The 23867-nt window shown below is 45.8% G+C and overlaps 10 protein-coding genes across 10 annotated transcripts; 4 read left to right on the top strand and 6 right to left on the bottom strand.

Moving 5' to 3' along the window:
• Positions 1-252: 252 nt before the first annotated feature.
• M431DRAFT_101693 (hypothetical protein) lies at positions 253-1499 on the bottom strand (the record flags this gene model as incomplete). Its single annotated transcript, XM_024911340.1, has 2 exons — positions 253-420; positions 489-1499. 2 exons carry the CDS (start codon positions 1497-1499, stop codon positions 253-255), a joined length of 1179 nt encoding a protein of 392 aa, XP_024767391.1.
• Positions 1500-2739: 1240 nt separating this feature from the next.
• On the top strand, positions 2740-4132 carry M431DRAFT_501802 (hypothetical protein; the record flags this gene model as incomplete). The annotated part of the gene is made up of 4 exons (XM_024918062.1): positions 2740-2769; positions 2928-3006; positions 3081-3977; positions 4089-4132. 4 exons carry the CDS (start codon positions 2740-2742, stop codon positions 4130-4132), a joined length of 1050 nt encoding a protein of 349 aa, XP_024767390.1.
• On the bottom strand, positions 4122-5305 carry M431DRAFT_525965 (hypothetical protein; the record flags this gene model as incomplete). Its single annotated transcript, XM_024920650.1, has 5 exons — positions 4122-4387; positions 4469-4822; positions 4884-4942; positions 4996-5234; positions 5293-5305. 5 exons carry the CDS (start codon positions 5303-5305, stop codon positions 4180-4182), a joined length of 873 nt encoding a protein of 290 aa, XP_024767389.1. The 3' UTR covers positions 4122-4179.
• Positions 5306-6597: 1292 nt separating this feature from the next.
• M431DRAFT_549843 (hypothetical protein) lies at positions 6598-7167 on the top strand (the record flags this gene model as incomplete). Its single annotated transcript, XM_024921299.1, has 2 exons — positions 6598-6652; positions 6707-7167. 2 exons carry the CDS (start codon positions 6598-6600, stop codon positions 7120-7122), a joined length of 471 nt encoding a protein of 156 aa, XP_024767388.1. The 3' UTR covers positions 7123-7167.
• Positions 7168-7640: 473 nt separating this feature from the next.
• On the bottom strand, positions 7641-9758 carry M431DRAFT_129580 (hypothetical protein; the record flags this gene model as incomplete). The annotated part of the gene is made up of 6 exons (XM_024912411.1): positions 7641-8834; positions 8901-9025; positions 9081-9300; positions 9354-9411; positions 9468-9614; positions 9701-9758. 6 exons carry the CDS (start codon positions 9756-9758, stop codon positions 7724-7726), a joined length of 1719 nt encoding a protein of 572 aa, XP_024767387.1. The 3' UTR covers positions 7641-7723.
• Positions 9759-10264: 506 nt separating this feature from the next.
• On the bottom strand, positions 10265-12758 carry M431DRAFT_129577 (hypothetical protein). Its single transcript, XM_024912410.1, has 12 exons — positions 12665-12758; positions 12318-12600; positions 12170-12264; positions 12077-12104; positions 11628-12014; positions 11505-11568; positions 11413-11448; positions 11219-11356; positions 10868-11148; positions 10776-10796; positions 10532-10718; positions 10265-10459 (listed from the first exon to the last, which is right to left on the bottom strand). The coding sequence occupies exons 1-12, from the start codon at positions 12744-12746 to the stop codon at positions 10373-10375; spliced, it is 1689 nt and encodes a 562-aa protein (XP_024767386.1). The 5' UTR covers positions 12747-12758; the 3' UTR covers positions 10265-10372.
• A 1294-nt stretch (positions 12759-14052) lies between these two features.
• Positions 14053-15134, bottom strand: M431DRAFT_11496 (hypothetical protein; the record flags this gene model as incomplete). The annotated part of the gene is made up of 4 exons (XM_024911920.1): positions 14053-14065; positions 14175-14726; positions 14777-14928; positions 14985-15134. The coding sequence occupies 4 exons, from the start codon at positions 15132-15134 to the stop codon at positions 14053-14055; spliced, it is 867 nt and encodes a 288-aa protein (XP_024767385.1).
• Positions 15135-16303: 1169 nt separating this feature from the next.
• On the top strand, positions 16304-17262 carry M431DRAFT_101637 (hypothetical protein; the record flags this gene model as incomplete). The annotated part of the gene is made up of 2 exons (XM_024911333.1): positions 16304-17041; positions 17179-17262. 2 exons carry the CDS (start codon positions 16304-16306, stop codon positions 17260-17262), a joined length of 822 nt encoding a protein of 273 aa, XP_024767384.1.
• A 2627-nt stretch (positions 17263-19889) lies between these two features.
• On the top strand, positions 19890-22715 carry M431DRAFT_129576 (hypothetical protein; the record flags this gene model as incomplete). Its single annotated transcript, XM_024912409.1, has 2 exons — positions 19890-20538; positions 20602-22715. The coding sequence occupies 2 exons, from the start codon at positions 19890-19892 to the stop codon at positions 22713-22715; spliced, it is 2763 nt and encodes a 920-aa protein (XP_024767383.1).
• A 444-nt stretch (positions 22716-23159) lies between these two features.
• Positions 23160-23567, bottom strand: M431DRAFT_11493 (hypothetical protein; the record flags this gene model as incomplete). The annotated part of the gene is made up of 1 exon (XM_024911918.1): positions 23160-23567. One exon carries the CDS (start codon positions 23565-23567, stop codon positions 23160-23162), a length of 408 nt encoding a protein of 135 aa, XP_024767382.1.
• Positions 23568-23867: the final 300 nt, after the last annotated feature.

Genomic DNA, 23867 nt, shown 5'->3' with positions numbered 1-23867 from the left:
GTGAAATTAGTTGGCAGTAGTATTGGAAATATATCTCGCCTAGTTCAATGTCTGTATTAATGAGTGCCGCAGCGGAAAGGAAGCTAATTCGTTCATCTTATATGGCGAAGATGCGTTTCAACCATTTAGACTATAAATGTACAACTATCTGAACCACTATGAACAATTTAACGTACGTCTAGTGGCTTTTTTTAGTTAGCCCTGGCAGCTGCCTTTGCGATACCACCAGAGCTGGGTTGTCTCAATAACTCATTACAGAGAAATTTCCTTCGTCCATTGATGAGGGCTTTCGACGCCGAAAACGATATCCGATAGCCATTCTTTGATCAGTTGAGCATATGATGCTGATTCTGCTGTTGGAAGCGGGATCGGTATATCCTTTCCTCGGTGATGTATTGCCTCAGCAGATGCAATGAAATACTATAGTCATCCAGTTAGCTATTTGCATCGCTATCTTAATCTGGGATTACATCCTGACGTGAACTTACTGCAGTTCCTGCGGCGAATGCTTCGATCAGCCGGCCTTCTTTCACAGCATCTTGTATCTCATCTATGGTGAAGTCCCTTTCAATGGCTGTTAAAGGAGGCAGAGTATGACCCCGATGATGCCACGCTGAAGGTTTGTCACGATTAGATCGCACCAGATCCAAAACGCTGTAGCGGGTAACGCCCTCCAAAATCGTGCCATTGTCTAGGCCTGCAGTGATGAGCTCAACTTCACCACTTTTCGTTTTCCATACGACAAAAAAGTTGCTTGCGCCGGCCTCAGTAACAAATCCCTCTGGGCCGAAAAGCCAAAGTATTTGATCGAAACCTCTCTGAAGAGCTGCATCGTGTGCCGGGAGTGTAGGCCCATAATTTCCCCCAAGCTTTCGATTTCCAAACCCACCCGGCCAGGCTCGAACAGCTTCGGCTGGGGAGGTGAGCAATCTCATACCATTCCCCTTGGTAGTGAAGCCTGGAAGCAAAGTTGCAATGGCATACAACAAAGACTGTCGAGGTTTTTGAACACCTAGGGCCGCCGTCAACCCGATATGAGTTGGACGTAGATATAACGTTTGACCGGTTTTGCCGCTAGGAAGCCATTTTTCAGCCTCAAGCGCAGCGAATTGCATCAAAAGAGATTCTAAATGAGCTGTATCAAACTCGGGTAATCCCACACGAAGAGATGACTTTCGCATCCTCTCACAATTGAGCTGCAATCGGAAAACGCGTAACCGATCGTCATGCCCTCGGTAGATTTTAATGCCTTCGAAGCATTCCGTTGCGTATTGAAGAACGCTGGCACTGGGCATGATAGGAAGTGGTCCATATGGTCGGATTTCGGGAGCCTGCCAACCAGTAGATTCGTCCCACTGCCAGATAAGCATGTGCTCCGTGCAATTTGTTTGCAGATTATCCAGAGGTTTGATTGGCGTATTTATTATTGCAGCCGTCTCGGTGCCATTGTTCAGTAACTTTGGCCATTTGAGCCCATCGTCGTTCTCTGGAGATGCCATTTGACGTAATGGGTTTCTTTGACTCATGAAGAATGAAATCTATATGCGTACTTGGAGAGAAAGGCAGTATTATCTATCTTAAATATTTGGAAATTTTTGTCCCCGTCATCATGGCAAATAGAGCCGATAATACCCAGAGAGTATTGCCATTTACATAGGGAATGACGCAAGCAGCCCCATAACCATCCATCACGAAGGGGCGCTCCCACGGCTATCCATGAACGGGCTCATCTAAGCAGTACGGGCATGCATAGGAAGGGAAGAAAACAACCTACCCAGTTACTCATGTTACTACTAGTGCAAACTAGAATTCGAATAATCTTAGCGTCAACATCACTTGTAGCACATCCACTAGGCGCGCCCTTCTGATACCTGAGCCCAAATCCGCATATAGGCGAGGATCCTGCTGTCCGAGTAAGGCACTATGAGGTAATTGCTATTATGTCATGAATCAGAAAGATTGGTCTTGGATGAAGATCTATTCCTATTATAGATGATTACCAATCATTAGCTTCCCTTTTTGTTACGGAGTATATAGGTGGCTTATCATGCGCAAAATCTGATCGAGGGGTTGACACGTAACACCCGATATCGGCGTGTAAACAACTGGAGGTATTCAGATTCATGTGTAAAAATATTATTAGCCTCATAATGCAAGTGCGGCATAGTTTGTATCAAGCGGCTTAACGTATATCATAGAGTTAATTAACTGGGCGGATATAGGTTGTGATGCAAGTGCGGCTTAGTTTGTATCAAGCGGCTTAGCGTATATCGAGTAATGAATAACTAATCAACGAATATCTCAAGGAAGTGCTTTGAAATGATTTGATCGGAGTATACGGAGCTCGATTTATAAAGTCAAGTAGTGTTTTATTTATATCGTATGATTGGTTGGATTCAACTCAAAAGGAAAAGTAATACCTAGATTATGGCGCAATGCTTATGGAGGCAAGACAGATGTCGTAATAACACAGCGTTATCTCTTGAAAGAAGCAGCTAGAACCGAGATAAGTTTTCAGAGCAGTGGTATTACTGAGAAGAAGCAGCTAGAACCGTCTGGTGTAGGTTTACAACCCTTTTTCTACCCTTACCGCAGGACTAGTAACCATCCTAGTCAAGCAATATAAACCTTCTGTTCCCAATGACACTATATAAGAAGGAGGCAGATCTCTCTATATAACCATCTTGCCTACTTCATCTTATATAGTATACAGCAGCCTTGAAACTTGACCCAGCAAATATGGCCATTACAAAGTACAAGGCCGCAGCGGTATGTAGCCACACGTGTCACTAAGTACAGAGAATATTTTACTAAACGTTTCGTTTTCTGCAGGTCAATCCTGAACCTGAAGTATGTTATGATCTACAAGCCTATAAGAGGCCCCTACTTAGGGATGCTGACATCTTTGCTAGTGATTTGACCTTCAGGCTGGTGTGCAAAAGACTATCGACTTTATTGAAGAAGCCGGCGACAAGGGATGCAAGTTGATTGGTTTCCCTGAAGTTTGTAAGTTATACGATAACGCCTTGCATCAAGGGAAAACAACGCTTCCCTAGCTAACACAGTATCCCACGGTACAGGGCTCCCTGGCTACCCTGGCTGGCTATGGATATATAGCTATGGGCAGAACTTGCCATTGATGCAAAAGTACCGCGAAAACTCCCTCGCAGTAGACTCAGAAGAATTTCGACGCATCAGACGCGCGGCACGTGATAACAGTATCTTTGTATCCCTCGGCTTTGCTGAGATCGATCATGGTACGATTTTTATGTCGCAGGCGTTGATCGATCCTCATGGCAACGTGATTAACCATCGCCGCAAGATCAAGCCTACGCACTATGAGAAGGTTCTCTTCGGCGACGGTTCCGGCGATACCTTCATGCCTGTAACTGAGACCGAGCTTGGCCGTGTTGGGCACCTCGCCTGCTGGGAGCATGGCAACCCATTCCTCAAGGCCCTCGCAGTGTCCCAAGGCGAGCAGATTCACGTTGCCGCCTGGCCGGTATATAGCAACAGCCAGGTCCTGCCTATGAGCGACTTGACTTGGGGCTCCGACGTGACTACGTTAGAGTACGCCATAGAAACTGGCTCGTGGGTTATCGCGCCTTTCCAGCGCCTTACGGCCGAAGGCGTCAAGAAGAACACACCTCCAGGTTTAACGCCCGACCCCGATACACCCACGATCGGAGGATATGCACGCATCTACAAGCCCGGCGGCGCCCTTGCGGTTCCCAACCCTACAGAGGATTTCGATGGCCTGTTAATCGCCGAGATTGATCTCGACGCGATCCATCTGGTCAAGTCGCACGCCGACTGGGGCGGCCACTATATGCGTCCAGACTTGATCCGGCTCCTTGTTGACACTAGTCGTAAAGGGCTCATCACAGAGATTGATCCTAATGGGGGGATTAAGTCTCATACGACGGCCCAGCACCTCGGTCTTGATCGTCCATTGGATACACCCCGGGAGAAAACTAGTGATGGAGCTTCTTCGGTGCGAGGTGGCCAGAAGAACAGCAGCCAGGATCTCCAGGCGCCGTGGAATTACGGTGCTTTGTAACCAGGAGTTTATTTAAATTATCTTACAGTGATTTCACTTCTATCTGCAAGCAAAAGAATGCGTAATAACTGATATAGTCATAGCAAAGCTAATGGATCACTTAATTAACCTGTACTAGCTCAGTGCTCCATTCGTATGGTAGAGTATAAGCTTCCAATGTGAGGCCAAATTTTAACAGCGAACTCATCCCCATCATGCAAATATTCCGTTGGCTCCATTGCCATGCCAATACCTGCAGGTGTTCCGGTAAGAATGAGTGTGCCGGCGGGTAGTGTTGTTCCCTGGGATAACCAACTGACAAGTTTTGGGATACTGAATATCAAGTCACTAAACGTCATATAAATTAGTAACATAGATAAGTATAAAAAGGGATTTGCAAAGGAAGAATATGAATATTGTAAAACTAACCTGAGCGGCGAGTCTTGCATGACTTTGCCATTCTTCAATCCACGGATATGAAGCTGACTCGGATCCGGTATGGCAGACGTTGAAACAATAGTTGGACCAATGGGACATGATGTATCAAAGCCCTTACTAAAACACCACTGTGATTGTTCAAACTGTTGTTTTCGCGCCGAGATATCGTTTGATGCGGTATAACCCAAAACATAAGACAGTGCGTCTTCCTCATTCACGTTTTTGGCTGTTTTGCCAATTACCACGCAAAGTTCGGATTCATAATCTGCTGTATCATCAACGAGTGAGAATTTTGGTATTATTGTTGGAGCTGGCCATGGATCTCCAAGAGATGTCGCCGGTTTCCTATAAATGCAAGAAAGAGTGGTGAGCATCAGCATCTATTAACCAAGGAAAGGGTACGTACAGAAATACAACTGGTACAGATGGCAACTCGAGATTTGCCTCTTTTGCATGTTTTGCATACTAAAAATGGTTAGAAACGGTCCAATTGTGTGAATATCTGAACCTATGCTCACATTCAATCCGATGCATCGAATAGTGCCAACTTCAGTCATAGCGAGTGGAGATAGAATGCGGTCGATGGATTCTATGGTTCCCGTAGCGGAGCCAAAGTCCAAGACTGTAGTACCACTGAAAACGTTCACTTTAACATTGTTTCCACTTCGAACTTCTTCACCAACATCAATATTAGGATCCAAAGGTTCGCCGATCAGAATGATATCCTGGCGTCCCCGTGGAACAAATCGGACAAGACCTGTCAGGAGAAAAATGTTAGCCAGGTAAAATTGAATCTGTTTACTTTTATTACATACGAGTAAACGACATTGGCAAATTGAGACGCCGTAGCGAGGATATTGAACCAATTACTCAAGAACTGCAACTCGATTATTTATATATGACGATAATTGGTACGTATTGAGAATTTGAAGTATTTGTCATAATCATTAATAAGCTAGCCATGTGCTTCGTACAGAGGTGCGTTTCGGGCAAATGGATGTGTACTGTCTTAATTTGCTTACCCAACCGACAATTTCCGAAATGTTAACTAGGCTATTGTCGGGCTTCACAGATGTATGGGGAATCATACTGAATACTAAAGAATAGCAATTCCGTTATCGGAGGTACTCTTATCTCCTCTACATCAAGTAATTTAGCGTTCAACTACATTTTATATTGGCAGCATTTGTTTTTTTTTTTTTAAAAAAAAAGCGCAGCCTAAGAAAGTACAGCCACTCTTAGCTGTAATGATAGAAGGTTCTCTCATTTGTACAATTAGTTTGATCTACACACTTCTTATAGAGCAGAAGAGTTTCCATGCGAACAATTTACACTCTTTCGGATGACCCTAACTACTCCGTGGATGCCAATTCACCGACATTCTATAAGTAAGGTAGGAAAATGTTCTGCCTCAAGATCCTGTCGGCTAAATCTAGTTCAATGCTGCAGTCAGAATGTCGAACTCCGAGTTAGATGAGCCTTGAAGTATCTCAGGTTCGAAAGGCGATTACTGTCGATAGCATAGTACAGGTTTCGCAACTAGATACAATCCTTACGAAAGCATAAATATGCTTCTGATTATCCATAGATGGTTAAAGAACCTACCTTTCTAGACATGTGCAAAGTCTTAAGCCCCGCGTTTGGTAGCTGAGGATCATAGATGGGGCCATTTACATCAGCTAAAGTGGCGGCTTGAACTGTTGTTCGTCAAGCAGAATTTGAAGGGAAAGCCCCGATATGGCTTGAAATTGCTAATCCAGTAGTGTTTCTTCCAATCAGCGTAATAGTAACGGCCTATTGCTTAGACTTAACAGGCGCCTTTATTCTTCAATAAGATGAAGTTTTCCATATTAATTGATTACTAAAATTTAAACAAACGAATCATTGACAAAACCCACCGTTTTCCTAATTTAGAAAGGATAATTGAACTATACAGGGGTAGGATAAATGAGAGCTGTACGGAGTACAGTGGCCCCAAATTTTAGCCGCTCTTTAGATACTTGTAGAAAGATTCACACTGCGGTACAGTGTGCACGAATATTAAAAAAGCCCTACGCTGCTTTTTTTCTAGGTTATTTACGCTTAATCATTGTTTACCTTGAAAAGGAATTTTATTCAGAATGGACCCAAAGAAGTTGCAATTTGATTCAGTACGAATTCGAACCCATCGCCCTGGTGACATGGGCATGGTTATTTACCGTCACGCCCTTCTCTATGCTACAGATTAAGGTTGCGATGAGCGTTTCGAGGCTTTGGTTGCTCGTGTCACAGCCGATTTTATTGATCATTACGACGAAACCAAGGACCGCTGTTGGATCGCAGAAGTGAGCGATACTGGAGAATTCCTTGGGTCAATTATGTTGGTTGAAGATAGAAGCTCAACATCGATCAAGACGGCGAAACTTCGTCTGCTTCTTGTCGAAGACCGGGCTCGAGGAATTGGGTTGGGTAAAAAGCTTGTTCAACAAAGTATCGAGTTCGCAAGGAAATCTGGATATGACCGGATTGAGCTCTGGACACAAAGTGTGTTAACCGGCGCGAGACGATTGTATGAGGCTGAAGGATTTCAGTTGGTCCGTGCCGGGGATGGGCATGAGAGCTGGAAGGGGCCTGGTACAGCTGAAATATGGGAGCTGAAACTATAGTTACCTTGTTGTGCAGCGTATTTACAGCTCCCTAGATGCATTGGGGTGTAGGGGCTTCAACCAGTCTAATCATGATATCACTCTGTTGCTTTTTCCACAGTTGTTTCAATTCTTATTCGTTGTGGCCCATAAGCTTATCGCTCATTCAGGAACCATTGGTAGAGCTTACTCTGAGATAAGCACTCTATATTGCCGAGTATCTATGGTTAACATGCTACCCTAATCCCGGCGGCAAAAAAAACATTTTGACTGCCAATGCCCTCTCTATTGCTTTCCAGACCTCAACATTCTGAAGTGAGAGTAATTTTATCATGCCTGATCGATATAAGGAAGTAGATATCATTGGCATTGTCATGGGCCAAGTGACAACACCTTATCGCTGTCTTTTGCCTTTTGAAGAATCTTCTCTTGTGTCGTGAAGGACAAACGATGGATATCTGAGATAGACTCATAATCTCTGTGAAGAAAATCTCTCAACACAACGATTTATCTGTTACCAATAGATGAGCTTGGTCTGTATTTAATGTCTCATAACGATATCTGATTCCATCTATAGCTCCAGTCTCTCCTCTTTGCTCCCTCGAGAAATACTTTTCAGTCGTTATACATCTTCTAAATCTATACATTCTTCCCATAACTTAGCCAATACTCGATCATCACCAAAGCTCTCGGGCCAGGCAATACGATGTAACGCTGTCCTAGCATCCTCCCACGACCTAACACGAGTAACAGAGCTCCATGTTTTCATCCTCCTAACAAATGACCTCCGCAAGCTCACCTGGCCACCAGTGGATGACGACGGACTCGAACCTCCACTTACCTCTGACCTTCTGTCAAATGCCATTCTATCCGCAAACCTGGCCAATACTTCGTCCTCGTCATCATCGCTCTCACCCTCATTGCTGAACCCCTCTTTGCGAGACTTTTCCAGTGCGTACGCACCGAGTATAGCCTTCCATAGCCACAACTCTGAGCTATGTGCTCCGATTCGCATCGCTTCTTGGGTGTGATCAAGATCTTGGTGTAGAGTGTCTATCAGCCAGCGCTGTAGGTACATGTCCATGTTCATTGTTGCGCCTAAATTTCGACGTCGTTGTGGAATGCGGTCCACAATCAAATGGAGATAGAAGTATGCGGCGCACGCCCAAGCCCGCGATGTGGATGGAAAAATGACAGCTGGGAGATTGACAAAAGGCTGCTCGGAAAGGTTGATGAAATGACTCTCTGCATCATCAGATTCATCTGCCCCATGCTGCGAGGGTGATCTTGATCCGGACGTCGGATCATGATTGTAGTCTCCGGAGCCTCTTCTGTCATTTTGGGCTAGTGGAGGAGGTTTAAAGAGTAGAGAGCCAACATATGCCTCTGCATCTTCTCGAAGGGTTTCCCAAGCATGCTCTTTTGGACTTGGTGATGATGCATGTTCGTTGTCACTGCCTTCGGGATCTTGGCGCTGGGGAGGGGAAGACAATCTCCGTAACGCTGTAGCAATGATTTCGCATTCAGCGTCAGCATTGCAGGCTTCAATGTCTGGTGGCGTTGAGTGATAGAAGGGCGATAGATGGATACTGAGGAACGGAACAGCGCTGAACACAGGCCGCGTGGGTCGTGTGTAGTAATACCGCCGCTCCGAATCCTGGCGCGGCTCGACAACAAAGGAATGGGGTTCATTCTCCTTTTTGTCTTTTGATGCGGCAACTAGACTGGCAGCTCTGCGAGATAACGGGAGTCATGTTAGATCGACTTCGATCGCAGCTTCGATAAAGAATTTTGCTTACAGCAGAATGAGTCTCTCGACGAGGCCAAACAACCTGTACTTGTCTCGGTCAAGACGGCGCTCATCGAAAAGCCCAGCCAATGCCTTCAAATGGGCTTCAGCTGTCTTTGTATCTCCCAATGCGGCCTAAGCTTTCTGTTAGCAACGAACTGCACAAGGTCTATGTGGCTAGCTAACGAACCTCAACCATGGCCAAGCTAACCATGGAGGTTATACATGCATCGCTGTGACACAGTACGGGATCTCCAATCATGCCGTTGACGACGCGAATTGCTTCGAGTTTGTGGTGCAGCATCGTCTCTTCGATAGCTTGCAGCGAACCACCAGACCAAACGTGATGTATGCCGGCTATGAGAAGGAATGATCTAAACGTGGCCGCATTGTGCATGACCAAACCACCGCTAAAAGATACAGTTTAGTTACAGCGGCGGACAAGATACCAAGAGAGCCTTACATGCTAGAGTTGGGATTTTTGGCCACGACAGTTGTGGTCAAGAGGCGAAAATGAGTCGCTGGACAAATTAACCAATCTGCGTATCTCTTTTGCCGAAATTTCATCGTTACTTACCGTGGTGCAGCAGCTGCATCGATTCGAACGGCATAGGGATCGGTAAGACGTTGAAAAGGTCTGCTTCCATAATATCTGCACCTGATACCGTGCCTCCGCGGCGGATATTCACCCCGGCAGCATCATAGTGGCAATCGCGTCCGTGAACTAGACAATTTGTGCTGCATGTCAAAGTTGGTAAGACACTACTAATCCAATATCGGCCTACGCCAATCCGAAATGCAATAGCTTACCAGTATGGCTTTGTTTCATCACACCGGATATGCCGCTGCTTGCATTCGCGACAACCATTGCGGCTACGCGTATGATGTCGCCGCTGGCGCGCGCGCTGAGACTCAGAAGAACTCATTCCGGTTGCGCTATGTGATGGTATAATGGCAGCCCCAATTTTATGGCTTGGTTCAAAAGATGGAAGTCCGTCTTGCAAAATGTCAGCTTCTGTACGTTATGTGCTGTCTTATTTAAATAGGCCACCGGCACAGAGGCAGCCGCAAACCATCACAATTGCTGGCAATTAAGTTACACGCGAATAGAAAAGTTAGCTGATCTATTCCAAATAGCAAATCTGGTTCCTGATGGCATTCACTGCCGAAACTCGGGCACTCCGGTTTGATCGCGTTCAGCGTTTGTTGCTTCCGTTCCGAAGATTTTCTTGGTCTTTCGCTATCGACCGAGGCCCGGAGTTGACCGGCCCCACTCCATCCCGCCTAGCCGGCGTCGCTTATTGCGATGCTGTAACCTTAATGGCTTTTGAGAAAATTGCTTAAGGAGCTCACCAGCCTGACAGAAATGGATATCCGAAGTGTTTTCGGCCGTGTATATTATTGAGAAAGTTGTTTTTATAATTCGGGTAACACATTATTGGTTCAAATCCTGCGTTTCCGCTCTATCTCCAGAAATGTAGTTTACGCGCCAGCCATCTTCTTCTTAAAGTCAAATATAGCTCTTAGTCCCGCCGGAGCGTCGTACTTGTCTAGGGTCATGTCGATGCACTGCAAATGGAAAACGTAGTAAGTATAGGTACAACGCGGTAGATTTGGAACAAGTTGACTGTAGATCCTCACCTGTGGAACTGTAGCATTTTGGAATGACTCTTCCGAAAGCAGTTTGTCAAGTTCTGCTGCGCTTCGTGCTTTGACTGTATTTGTAGTAAGATTTGGTGCGAAAGACCTGAATAGACCACTGTAATCCCAGTCAGGCACATCATTGTACGCGGCATCCCATCCTTCAAAGTAACGCTCAACGGTGTACCTAGCAAAATGGGATCAGCATTTACGACAGTCTTCTGAGTTAAGGGGTAGAGGATACCCATTGTTGTTCAGGATAAACCTGCCACGCAAGTTAGTCAATGTCGCATTCATGGCAATGTGAAGCGATCCTGCAAAAGATATTCGACTTACACATAAGGGACCACGCCATGGCGGTTTAGGATGGACATGGCCTGCACTGTCAGCTGCAGGCTTCCTTCGCCGGTGAAAACGATCATCCTGCGATATTGGCCCAATTCTTTGCCTGCAATCGCGGCACCGACTGCTGCGCCGATGGCGTAGCCAATGCTGCCCCAAACTGCCTGTGTCCAGTAGTAAACGCCTTGTGGAGTCTTGGTAGCAAGCGCACCAATTTGAGATGTTCCAGTCTCGGCGACGATCATGTCTCCAGGCTTGACAAACGATGACAGGCGCTGCGAAAAAAGAAACAGTAGTTAGTGGCTTGATCATTACGACTTATTATGTAAAATAATAAGAACCTACCGGCCAAAGCCAGGCTTGAGAAATTATAGACGACGGCACTTCCAGTGGAACTTCGGGGAAATACTCCACAGGCGTTGGGGGCGTTCTCTGAGACAGAATACTGCTAGATTTGATGGATTGAGAGAGTCTGGGGAGGACCTGGCAGTCGTCAGATCTTGAAGTTACCCACTTTTGATACACCATCGATGACATACAGTGTTCATTCCGGCTTGGAATTGCTTTTGTCCAACCTGTATTAAAAACTGTCAGCCTGGTGACATTAGGATAGAAAATGAATTCATGGTACCGTGATGTGGAATCGCTGGAAGTCAATAACCAAGGAAGACTTGACATCTTCCGTAAACATTCCGCTGTAAGCTGCATTAGTACCAAGCAGTGACATAAATCTTTTTTTTGATTAGGTACTGACGTGTTAAAATCGGATGGCATGTGGCCAAGCCAAAGAATGCAGTCTGATTGCTCAACAGCCTTGCTCGTTGCCGGCGACGAACCAACACCGGCATAGCAGCCAGCAAATAGCGGGTCGTCTTCTCCAACAATGCCCTTCCCCATGACGGTGTTGAAGTGTAGGGATTTGAGAGATTTGACCAGGTCAGTAGCATGAGAGGCCCAGCTACTTCGGCCCGCACCGCCGTCGACTATCACTATTGGGTTCTTAGACGCCTCCAATGCAGCCATGATAGCTGTCAAAGCGCGATCATCTTCTGTTCCAGAAGACAAGTCCATCTTAATCATCGTTGCATCCAGAGCGGAGGCGGGAACCAATGTCTTGACGGCATCTTCAGTGATGCCGATACTAATAACGTCTGTCAGGATGGGAAATAGTCAGAATTCTTCATTTTGGGTGCTCAAACTTACTATCCTGGTTGAGAGTGATACATCATAGCTGTCAGATGAGTTTAGTACACTATAGCCGAGACCCTATACGGGGTTGAGATGGTACAAACTAACCATTCAAGACTCGATCAATTTCAGCGGTAGCGTGACTTGGATCCTTCAAAACAGCAGTTGCGCATGAAAGCTCTGATGACATTCGAACATAGTGACTGCAAAGACCTTAGCTGGTAGACTCCCCCTAGAATCATAAAGTAAATCTTACTCATAACTTTTATCACCGAGAGTATGGTGCAAGATTTGGCCGCTTGCTTGAGCTGCAAACGACGGGTATCCGACAATATGGAGAACGGGAACCATTTCACAAAAGGAACCTCCAAGCCCACAAAGAGCACTCAGCTCTCCAGGCCCAAAAGTTGTGACCAGGGCAGCGGCGCCCTTAAGGCGGGCGTATCCATCAGCAGCATAGGCTCCAACCAGTTCATTTGGCGTACCGATCCAATTCAAGCCAGCAGGTTCTACGTAATTGAGAAGTGCGAGCTCATAATCTGTATGCAACGCGTTGTTAGAAGTGCTTTTGGGCAGAGCGAGAATTGGTTGATGTTGCATTACCTCCTGGGACGCCAAAGGCTGTCTCAATGCCCATCTGCTTGAGACGGCGAAACAGGTATTCTCCAAGTCGAATTTGGGCCATAATGTCTTTTCAGTGTTGGTAATAATACTAAGCTTCATGGTTCTCAACGAATGAAAAAAAATAGGCCAAGAGCTTGGGCTTTATATCCTTGGCACAAAAGTAGGCGAGATGCATGCCTAGGCTACCACCCCGCCCCCACGTTATATAGAGCAAACCTCATAACTTAACGCATTATTACACGGCAGCGAGAATCTCCATGGGCTTCTGCGGTTATCCCGGCTTTTCAACTCCTTAGATTGTAAATGCTCTAGTTAGATCGCACCAATAGTTCGCCACGCATGTACTACAGAAGCCTCCAACCTTGCAGAAGGGGGTGGTCCGTATGCCATACGCTCCGGTGTAAATGTGGTTTCGACCGCTCTTATTAGCGGTGGTATTCTAGCTTACATGTAGTTGCTCAGGCTAATTTACAGTGCATGTAGTAGGCTATTCTAGGCCCGTGCGTGTCTAGGCGAATATACGAGAGCCGCATACAGAACGTGCCGATCTTTCCGACTAAGTGCGCCTAGCCAATCATATAGACAGTCACTTCCCAAATAATTCTTTTGCATATGGTGTGAGTATACTCCGTAGTTGGCTTTATGATTCTAAGTTGCCACTTTTACCGAAGGATTGATGCATAGGCCATAGTAGGATACAGAAAGGTGCGGCAGCATCGTCAGCATCCTTCTGTTTGGATGAAGTAGGGCCGGAAGAAAGGTTACCCATGTTTCGTTTAGGAAAGACCGCGGACCTACTGGATAACCGATACCTATTCATCACATTGGATAGTTCCTGAATTAAAATGAGAGACTTAATATGACATATGCCTACTCTGGAAAACATCAAATTGGAGGAAAGGCTGCAAAGAGACGCTAAACAAGATTTTTGCTATCTTTCTTTCAATGCAGCTACCAGACATGAAGATAGACGGGAAGTTATTGGCCCGGATTGCTATAAATGTGCGATTACTCTTAAGGTATCATCTCAATCAGCAAAAAGCGGATATGGCACAATATACAATACAAGTGTGCTGAAAGAATTTCCGACGCCTCAGCTTCTTAATGTTATGTATACTAAGAAGCTCCAAATCCAGTCCAATGATTGAACTCTCCCACAAACTTTTGTGCTGCTGCTAGTATCAGAGGTTCCATATCTTCCATGACCAGACCGAATGTATGCATAATATGGACAGCTTTGAGAAAATGTGCATCAAAAATTCTTTTGGGATTCAAAGTCCCAATCGGATTGAGTGCAGCATTCTTTATTTCTTCCCATTCAGCAGCTGAAGGCCTTGTATCGCGCGACTGAATCAATCCTGTGTTGATTAATGGTCGCCCCTGTGTTACAAATGCAAGAATAGTTAGTAGCCAATACATCCGCAACAAAGTTTTCTTTGCATCTGCGTGTTCAAATACAGGTAGCAGAATATGTAGGCAATTGACAAACGTCAGATTATGGTTCAGAAAAAAGTCAAAGGCCGGCGCTCCAGGAACATGTGTGCACATGAGAAGATAGATAGCAACCTCTACCATTTCCCCTGTGACTTGGAGATTGAACTCCGTTCTCGAGATGTATTCGTTGCCGATGCTAAGGTATTTTATAATTGCAGCCGTTGCGGGCCCATTGTGGACAATTTCAGCAATGTGCTGAATGCCAGGGCTGGGAACGACATGTTCGAAGGACGAGTCGTTCCGGATTTTGTCGAGTATCTCAAGTAAGGAATTTGAGCAAGTCTCTGGTGGTGGAAGACTCATAGTGACTAGGGTTGTTAGGGGGCTCCAGTCTGTGGCAGTGAGAGCAAGGGCATCAAAAGCCAGCATCGAGCGACCCAGCTCCACCGCATCAGCGAGCATAATGAGTGGGTGAGCATAGCCGCCAATGAAGGCTGGTAAGAATTCTTTCTCCCGATCAAGAATCCAGTACTGCAAAGCTTCCTGTACGTGGACGCCAGAATTGGACCGTTGTTGCTCAAAGTATATAATAAAATCCAGCTCATTTCTAAAGCACGTGTTAATTGTTTTCCTTTTCACCCTCGTATTATTACTTACTCTTTATGTCCTAAGAGTTCATCAAGTACAAGTTCTGTCGTGATTTTTTCACGTTTTGACTCTTCGCGAGATTCAAGTTCCTTCATCTCCTCCGAAAATAATTCTCTTAACCGTGCGCCGCTGCTTCCGAGGCAGTACGCAGCTAACAAGCCCTAGGCACTTAAAGTTAGTTGCTAAGCTTATCCGTATGGTACATCATGATTCTCACATGTTGGACATGATTGTGTAGGACTTCTTTATAAAGCAGCCTGTTCTGATTGTGGTTGTCTTCTATGAGACGACGAAGGACAACTGTAGCCTCATCATGGCGCGACGTAAACAAACTTTCCGGGAAGCGAAGTTTCCCAGTCGAGCTCATGACCGGTAAGTTGAATGGTATCTGCCAGTGTATGAGAATTGAAGTGAAATTTTCGACACCACGAACTCGGGAAAGACTTACTTAGAAAGACAACTGCTTATTTATCCAATTTAAGATGATTAGTCCGACATTATAACTCTCCAAGCCTCAAATATTTACTAATCAAGCATTCAGCTACTCACGTATTGTCATTTATATGAGACTAGTACGGACAAATCTTGTGCAAGGACCTCAGGTACTATCCCTTCAATCTATCGAGAACAGCCGAGAAGAGAAAATGGCGCAAAATGTATCTTTAAAAAGTGTGAATGACGTGACTCATATACGAGATTGATGACAGTGTTTGATATAGGATTCGAAATAAAATTGATTGAAAGAGGGGGGCTCATTTAACGACTCAAGCGGTCTTACCGCACGCCCCAGGAATCATCGTCAAGACTGAGAATAACATAGACGAGAAGCTAGCTCAGTCTCACTATGATTGTGTGTGGGGTTTGAGTAGGATTGCATAGGTGTGCTGCAAGGCTCGTATAACCGTATGCAAGTGCCCGGCTATGCGGGGGTCATATATTAACTACACCATGTATTGTTTATGACTGTTCTATTGTAACATGAATATTAAAGTGACAAAGAAAAACAACCAGGTGCTCCAGGTATTGTCTATCTAAGGGCTTGTACAGTGGTGCTCCCATATCCAGCCACCCCCTTGTGATAGTGTCTTACGTTTGCATCACCTGACCAATAGTGTACTTATAGGGTTATCAAGGTATAATACAACGCATACGAGCGCATTCTATTGGTGTTGTAGCATTGTAACATCTATTGGCCTATTTGAGAACTAATATTCCTCCTAGGCGTTCCTGATGGATGACTGGATCAGCCTAAAGGATTTAATTTCTCAGGTGTACCCCATTGTTAAGCGACATTCTTCAAATTTGAGTGTTTGCTATCCAAGCCGTTCGAAGCCCTTTGAAGAGAGATTATTATACGAGATTGAGACAAATCAAAATGATGTGCCAACTGTAAGCCCCCCACTAACCTCACAGGTGATATATATCCCTACGTTCGCTCATGATTTTCACCGCTCTATAGCTTGCACGGTAGGATTCTCAGCGAATGTCACTTTATTTTGTTATAAGTATTGAGCTCTGGATTTTTACATTTGCAGAATGACCAGTGACAATATCTCAAATGGCACCATTGTACTCATCCACGGTCTTTGGATGACCCCCCTCTCCTGGGAGTATTGGATCGATCATCTCAAAAGCAAAGGGTACACAGTTCTTGCCCCAGGTTGGCCCGGTGTCGACGACCGGACACCACAACAAATTCGTGATGACCCAAAGCCAATGGCAAACAAGAGTATCGATGAAATCTGCAACCATTACACAGATATTATTACACGTCTGCCGGAGCCGCCTATAATCATCGGCCATAGCTTTGGTGGACTATTTGTGCAGATACTTCTCTCTCGCGGCCTTGGATCTGTCGGCATCGCCATTTGTCCAGCTAACCCAGCCGGCGTCTTTGCACTGCCTCTCAGCACGGTGAGGGCCACTCTGCCAGTGCTATCTAATCCCTTTGACTACGAAAGCACCGTCAAAATCTCGGAGTCGGAGTTCCGCTATTGTTTTGGAAATGCGGTGTCAGAAGAAGAGAGCAAAGCTTTATATGACCGGTACTCTATTCCTAGCATTGCCCATGTACTCTGGCAAGGTGCCATCGGTGGTATCGTGCATCCAAAAGGAGTGTTGCACGTGAACTTTGACAAAAGTGACCGCGCGCCATTACTCCTGATTTCAGGCTCTAACGATCACGTTGTGCCACCACAAACTGTGAAGAAAGAGCTCAAGGCATACCAGAAAGGAAGTGGATTTGTTGAGTACAAAGAATTCGAACGCCGCTCGGTAAGGCTATTTATCATCATTTTGACTGAACCAAGATACACATTTTACGAAACTATATCTTCCTTATCAAGACACCTACATCAGTTCAGAACTCACATTTCTATGGGTAGCAATTTTGCTAACAAATGATGTTTCAGCATGGCATTGTCAATGAGAAAGGGTGGGAAGAAGTGCTGCAATACGCTCTGGAGTTTGTGAAGAGGAGTAGGTCCCTGGCTTGATTATGAAACGGCAAGGCGGTAATTACGTCTATTTCTTGCAAAGCCTGGAATACCCAACCTCCTCTTTGTTGTCATACATACGTAATTTTAATTCCAATTTGACCAATGTTACATGCGTTACCCTCTACGTTTTGTCGATTTACTATCCGTATATGCCCCGTATATGCCGTATATTGTGCACCGTATACTTACGGGCTGGGACCCAAGATCGCCACCGTTGGTCCCAAAATACAACGTACTACGCCGAGTAGTTTGTAGTCTATGATCCATTCCTGTACCTGCAGTATACCAATGGCAGATTGCTACGCCGAGTAGTATCAACGTGTGGGTCAGACTGGAGAACCAAGTCTCGTACCAATCCAAGAAGTTGGAAGCGTACATTCCGTCGGGCATCTTGTGCGAGCCGTTACTACGGGGCATTTAGCATCAAATGGACCCAATTTTCCAGGTCGGCGCCAGAGAACTGGGGGCCGGCTAGCGCTTACAGAAAGGCTAGACGTTATATATCGCCGATCCCTGTTCTTGAGATGAAGGTAGGCCGAAGGACTCTTTGTTCCACATGACAGTAAATAGAGAATACAAATACATAAGACCGCCGTTAAGCAAAATATGCTTTGTAGCACCGATTTCTTTGATAGCATCAAGTATTGTACAGTCAACTCAGATATGGTAGCAGGCAGCCTGGTCGGGCTGACCAAACTTTTGTTTAAAACATTGGCAAGGAAGTCATACTGAGCGTAATGCCTAAGTTAGATCTCTGCTTGATGTTCTAGAATACTTAGGACGCCAAATTCAAGAAACTAAGCCCTATCGCTACACCCGCCTTTTCGAACTTCTCACCCATTGTAACTATACCAGAGAAATCGCCAAATAGCTAAATCGTCTATCATTTCGAGATGCAGCACTGCCCATATGGCTCCGTCTATTGTTAGTTTGATGTTGAACTCCTGACCTTGGGTCCTGCTTCGGATTTTCCATGTTATAGATCATTCAACTTGGCTCTAGCTTGGAACGTACATACCTGCATCAACTAAAGTGATATTGAAGCCCATGGTAACCTACCAAATTAAAGTAAAACCTTGATGTCAATTGGTATAGCTTCATTCTTTCCAACTACAGGTGAAGTCACATGCTCTCTTTACATTGGAAGCAGTGATAAAAACCTTTCCCCTCATCCAATATTAACGCTACTGATTGATAATCAATCACACTGCAGATGATCCACAAGCCACAGGCACGCAAATAAAACACTCTCTTGTGCCACTATCTCTCTCTCTACGCGCATTCGTCAAAGCTAGTACCGAATAAGACGACTGTCACTCCACAATGCACCGAGAAAGGATATACTTAGCGAACTAGTTGTGCTCAAGCAAAGCTAACGATGCAACAAGCATGCCGTTGTAAAGCGAAAGCTCCAGCACCTGCCTCTTTGGAGTTCTCCTTCGTCTATCGCGCCAATGACTACCGGTTGTTGAGCTGAGATATCCTCCGTATGCCATGCCTTGACGTCAGAGTGGTGGGTTATGGTGACAGGCCGTAGCTTGGATGTGCCGCTTAGAATCCTTGTCATTCTGCGTCTTTTCTGCTGTCTCGGGAGAAGAAATAGCAAGGGATGCTCAGACAAGGTAGCAATGTGATGGATATTGGCGGAGATTTTCAGTTAATCTATTTCGAAGATTTCCGGAAAACAGATGACGCCACGGACTAGGTACAATCTGAAGTACAACCAGTTCGTGCAAGTCAGAATATGAAGGTTTTCGAAAGGAAACCCAACTTCCAAGTGTGTCGCGTATTCGGCCTAGATATCTCCGAAAATGTCTTAAAATGAAGATTCTGATATAACGCAGGCCTTGCCGCTGCGACAAACAATTGTTTGGTATCTTAGCAAGTCGATATCCCCTCTTTTGCTTCTGATATCTATGGATTCCAGCCCCTCTTCTTGATGCACAAGTCCTGAACTTTTGACGCAAACTCTCGTATTTACAGGGTAGATTCAACAAAATTCATCTTAGAATCCCCCGCTTTCACCTATCTTCTGCAATTGTGTGGTCACTCTCGTATCTCCATCTAATTATTCCGTAGGGTCTTATCATTTTGATTAGTACTTATCGCAAACTTTGGGATCTGGCTGGGATGTAACCCTGGTCTTACCCATGTCACGCTCCAAATATCGCGCCTTGGCAAACGCCTGAGAGATGTTGTATCCTACCGTTTTTGGACTCAACCTTCCAGTTCTTCTGAATGGTTGGGCTCTACCATTCCTATTACAGCAACTCAAGCCAGGTACTTCTTCATTTTGTGTTCTCGACCTGGCCTGTGGTCCTTAGAGCTTTTCCAGCTGCCAAAATGGTCCATCCAACTGAGTGTCTACACTGAAATTGGTTAGAACAGGCCAAGGCCTATTGAAGATACAGGCAGGGAATAACTACCGTAGGCATATTGATGCTGCCTACAACTGTGTAGCTGCCCATGAGATATTTACATCCGTGAAAGGGTAAGGTTGAGAGTATAAAATGTATATATAGACAACCATTGGAACTCAGAAGGTTGAGACTGGCATGCCAACGGCGATTTGCTGGCCAAGCAAGTATCCTCTTAGTTCTTGGCCTTGGCTGTGAGTTTCGGCCATGCTCCTCCTACAATCACTTTTACTTCCTCTGGCGGCCGTCCTGGTGGCGGGGGCCCAAGAAAAATCCGGAGGAGCCTTCATCATCGAGCTGGATGAGAAGACAACGACTCTTGATGCGTTTACCGAGAGTGCCCGTGGTATCAACTATACCGTCCGCCGCACCTTCAACACGAGCGGAATCTTTACTGGAATATCCGTCGATATATCTGATGGCAGTGATTTGGAGGCTGTAAAGTCGAGCTTTTCAGCAATTCCAGGCGTTATTGGCATTGCAGATATCGTCCAATATGAGCTACCACCGATTAAAAGCAGCTCGATAGCTTCTTCAGAAGACCTTTCAGCACTCACAAAGCGAGGAGAATTCTCATCGATTGCACGTCGGGAAGAAACTACTGAAGATTTGGGTTTCACTCTCCGAATGGGCGGTGTTGACAAAGCTCATGCTGCGGGCTTCAAGGGAAAGGGTGTTAAGATTGCCTTCGTTGATACTGGCATTTATTATAAGCACCCAGCTCTAGGCGGAGGTTTCGGTCCTGGTTACAAGGTTGCCGGGGGCTACTCTTTTATAACAGACGCGGGAGTCTTGGCTGAAAGCAGCGACCCGTACTCTGATTGTTCCCAGTCAGATCATGCGACGCATGTAGCAGGTTTGTAAACCAGAACATATCAGAACCGTATCAACCAGGCAGTGATCTAACAACAGGCATTAGGAATCTTGGGCATGGACCCATTGGAACTTCCTGACGGCTTCCCCATAACTGGCGTAGCCCCTGAAGCATCCTTGTATGCCTATCGCATCTTCGGTTGCAGTAGTACAGGAGGGGAGCGACCAGGTGGCTCGAGTGACCTTGTTTTGGCGGCAATGCTCAAAGCCATGGATGACGGCGTTGATGTTATCAGCATGTCTTTGTCTCTTCCTGAGGGAATGGTTGGGTCATTGCCAACATACGATCCTGTAGCAAGTGCTGCACAACAGATCAAAGACGCCGGCATTGCTATTGTTGTCGCCATGGGAAATGATGCATCTCAGTCGCAGAACGCAGACAACCTCTATCAGGAGACACTCCCCAGTGAATTAACAAGTATTATATCGGTTGGCTCAGTTGCTAACTCGAACTTTCCACTCATCTACACAGCGATAGATGAATTTGGTGCAGAGATTCATTATTCATCAGTATATCCTATTTCGGCTCCTCCCGCTGGACTTGACGTGTACTTCCTAACGGGTAGCTCATGTGGGTCGTTCGATTGGCCTTCAATATTCCAGGATATTCAGACATCAGGGAACCTCAGCACTACCATCATCGCTCTAAGTGTTTCCGGCAACTGTCCGTTGACAGACGTCGTGTGCTGCGGCAGCACAAGCCCACCATACTTATTCGGCTTTTACAACAGCAGCACAAATCCCTTTTACAAAGACTACGAGGGTATTTTGCCTTACCGATTTAATAACGGAAGTACTAAACCATTTACCGTGATCGAACCTGATTCAGATGTGTTTTACAGCAATTACGTTAAGGCTGGAGGATATAAGAAGTACAAGTTACTTTTTCATAACTCGACTTACATCAACCCTCCAATGAGCATGGGCGGAATGGTGGATGGATATAGCAACTGGGGACCGCTTAGGCGTACATTTGAGCTCAAGCCACAGATTGTGGCTCCCGGTGGCCACATCCTTTCCACGTTCCCAGAGAGTATTGGCAGCTACGGCGTCATCTCTGGAACGTCTATGGCAACACCATATATCGCCGGCTGTTATGCACTAGTCAAGGCCCAGTTCCCTCAATTATCTGTTGACGAGATCTTGGTTTCTTTGCAGACCACAGCTAGACCAACTCCCTGGATATGGAACACAAGCATGTTGGCAACCACCGCTCAGCAGGGAGCTGGCCTAGTCAATGTTTACGATGCCATCACATCAGCCACACATGTTTCTCTTGGACAGCTCGCCGTTACAGATAACAACCGCACTTCGTTCGGTCTAGTTAACTTCACTGTTCAAAATAGTGGGGAAGCTACCCAAACATATAGTCTCGGCCATCGCCCAGCAGGATATGTGTATGAGAGAGTTGGCTATCCCGAGGTGAACCAACTTCCTAGTTTTGGGACAGTAGAGTTTGCAAGCCCTACCTTCGAGCTAGGACCTGGTGAGACAAAAGAGATCTCTCTGCGTCTGTCTCCTCCAAATCTCGCCGTCAGCATAGCCCGGTTGCCCCTCTTCTCGGGCTATATTGATATAGTCCCAGAGAACGGGGCGAATCTCAGCATTCCATACATTGGTCCGGCCTACTCGCCGTATAATATGGACTACATATTTTTCCTGGCAGCCACAACCACATCCCCCGGTCTTCCCTGGCTCTCATTCCCAGATAAAAGTGGTAACAGCAATTATAACGATGGCTTTTCTGCTGTACAATTGTCTGCATCATATGCCTTCAGCCTATCTGTCCAGGGATGGACGACGCTTTTGAGGGCGGATATCGTTCCAGCAAACACCACCCTTACGGCACGCGTCAATGCTGTCAACTTCACTGTCCCTGCCAATTATACATACCTTCCCTCTACTAATGAGCTAAGTTCGACTCTGTTTGGCAAGCCAAGCTACGGTAGTATCTGGATAACTAAAGGGCTTTGGCAACCGTCGAGCAGTGTATATATCCAAGGGAAAAATTTCACGGTGACAACCGACAGCGGTGCAAATGTTACACTTGGCTCTGGTGACTACCGGTGGTTTTTCAGTGTGTTGAGGTGGGGTGGCGACGAGACTCTGCCCGGTGATTATGACACTTATTTGGGCCCCATTGTTCGATTGCTTGATTGAACACAATCACCGTGAGGAGTGGCATGGCGTACCTCGTCAATACGCACCTGGCTTAGATACTTGGATTTAGATACTAAAAGTTAAGGAACGGCTAGTTGGATTCAAGCTATTTTGTCTGACATAGACATACTTCATATGATTGGCCTAGTCTAGTGGGAAAATCTACACCTAGAGTTTAAATGCGCTGCACGACTATCGACTAAACATGTCAGTACAAGAAAATGATTGCAGCTACTTATAGAAAACGGGTCGCTGGAATATACGAGAATTCAGTTTCATTTGTAACAACGATATATATCTTGCATCCTCAAATGTCGCTGAGTCCAAAGAGAAAACATAGAAAGTAAGCAATAGTTTAAGACTAATGTCTGTCATGTTCAAGTGCGTCCAAATCCCCAACGAGACTGGATTCACATCTCTCCGCCGGAGCAAACAAACAAGTCCTCAGAGCCTGGGGCAGCACCAAGATGCAAATTGGAAGATGAACGGAGCTGGGCTACAGTTCGAGTTCACTCGTCTGCAGTTCCCAAAGAAACCGCCTTCCGTTTGGATGAGTGAAGGAGTACCATCTGCTGTGCATCCAACAGTGCCAGGATGAATCCATTTGACGCCTGGGTTTCCCGGACCTCCTGCACAAGGGTCCTCGTGATCTGATCTATTGATGATACCGCAGTCGTTGGCATAAATAGCGGCTTGAACGTCATTACAGCTTGGCCCTCCTCTTGGCGATCCGATACCACAAGTCTGCGATGTTCCTACAGCAACTTCACCATCGTTGCAGCCAGTCCTTGCCGCATATGCTGACGAAGCCATTACAACAAGAAGCAAGCCGCGAATGGTGGATAGTTGCATTGTGGCAATCGAGAAGTAAATATGGTTGATGCTGCCTCGGAATGTTAGTCTTATGTGGCTTCATATGGTAAGAACAGGCGCGGGGATCTTGGTGCTTACAAGATACAAGGTAGTAGTATAGCGGAGTGTAATGGACAAGTCCTCGAAGTGGTATATTGGCGATCGATGAAATATGTTCTCAACTTAGAGATGCCAAAAAACTTCAATCTCGTAGGGAACAACCTCGACTTTTATAATGCAGAGGACCGGCCAATTCTTATTCTCCTGTCCGGTGAACACGCCCGCCAAGAGTATTACGAG

Source organism: Trichoderma harzianum (genome assembly GCF_003025095.1).
Source record: "Trichoderma harzianum CBS 226.95 unplaced genomic scaffold M431scaffold_35, whole genome shotgun sequence".
In the NCBI taxonomy this organism is placed as follows: Eukaryota; Fungi; Ascomycota; class Sordariomycetes; order Hypocreales; family Hypocreaceae; genus Trichoderma; species Trichoderma harzianum.
Note: the sequence above shows the minus strand (reverse complement) of the source record. Positions and strands in the feature narration are given on the sequence as shown.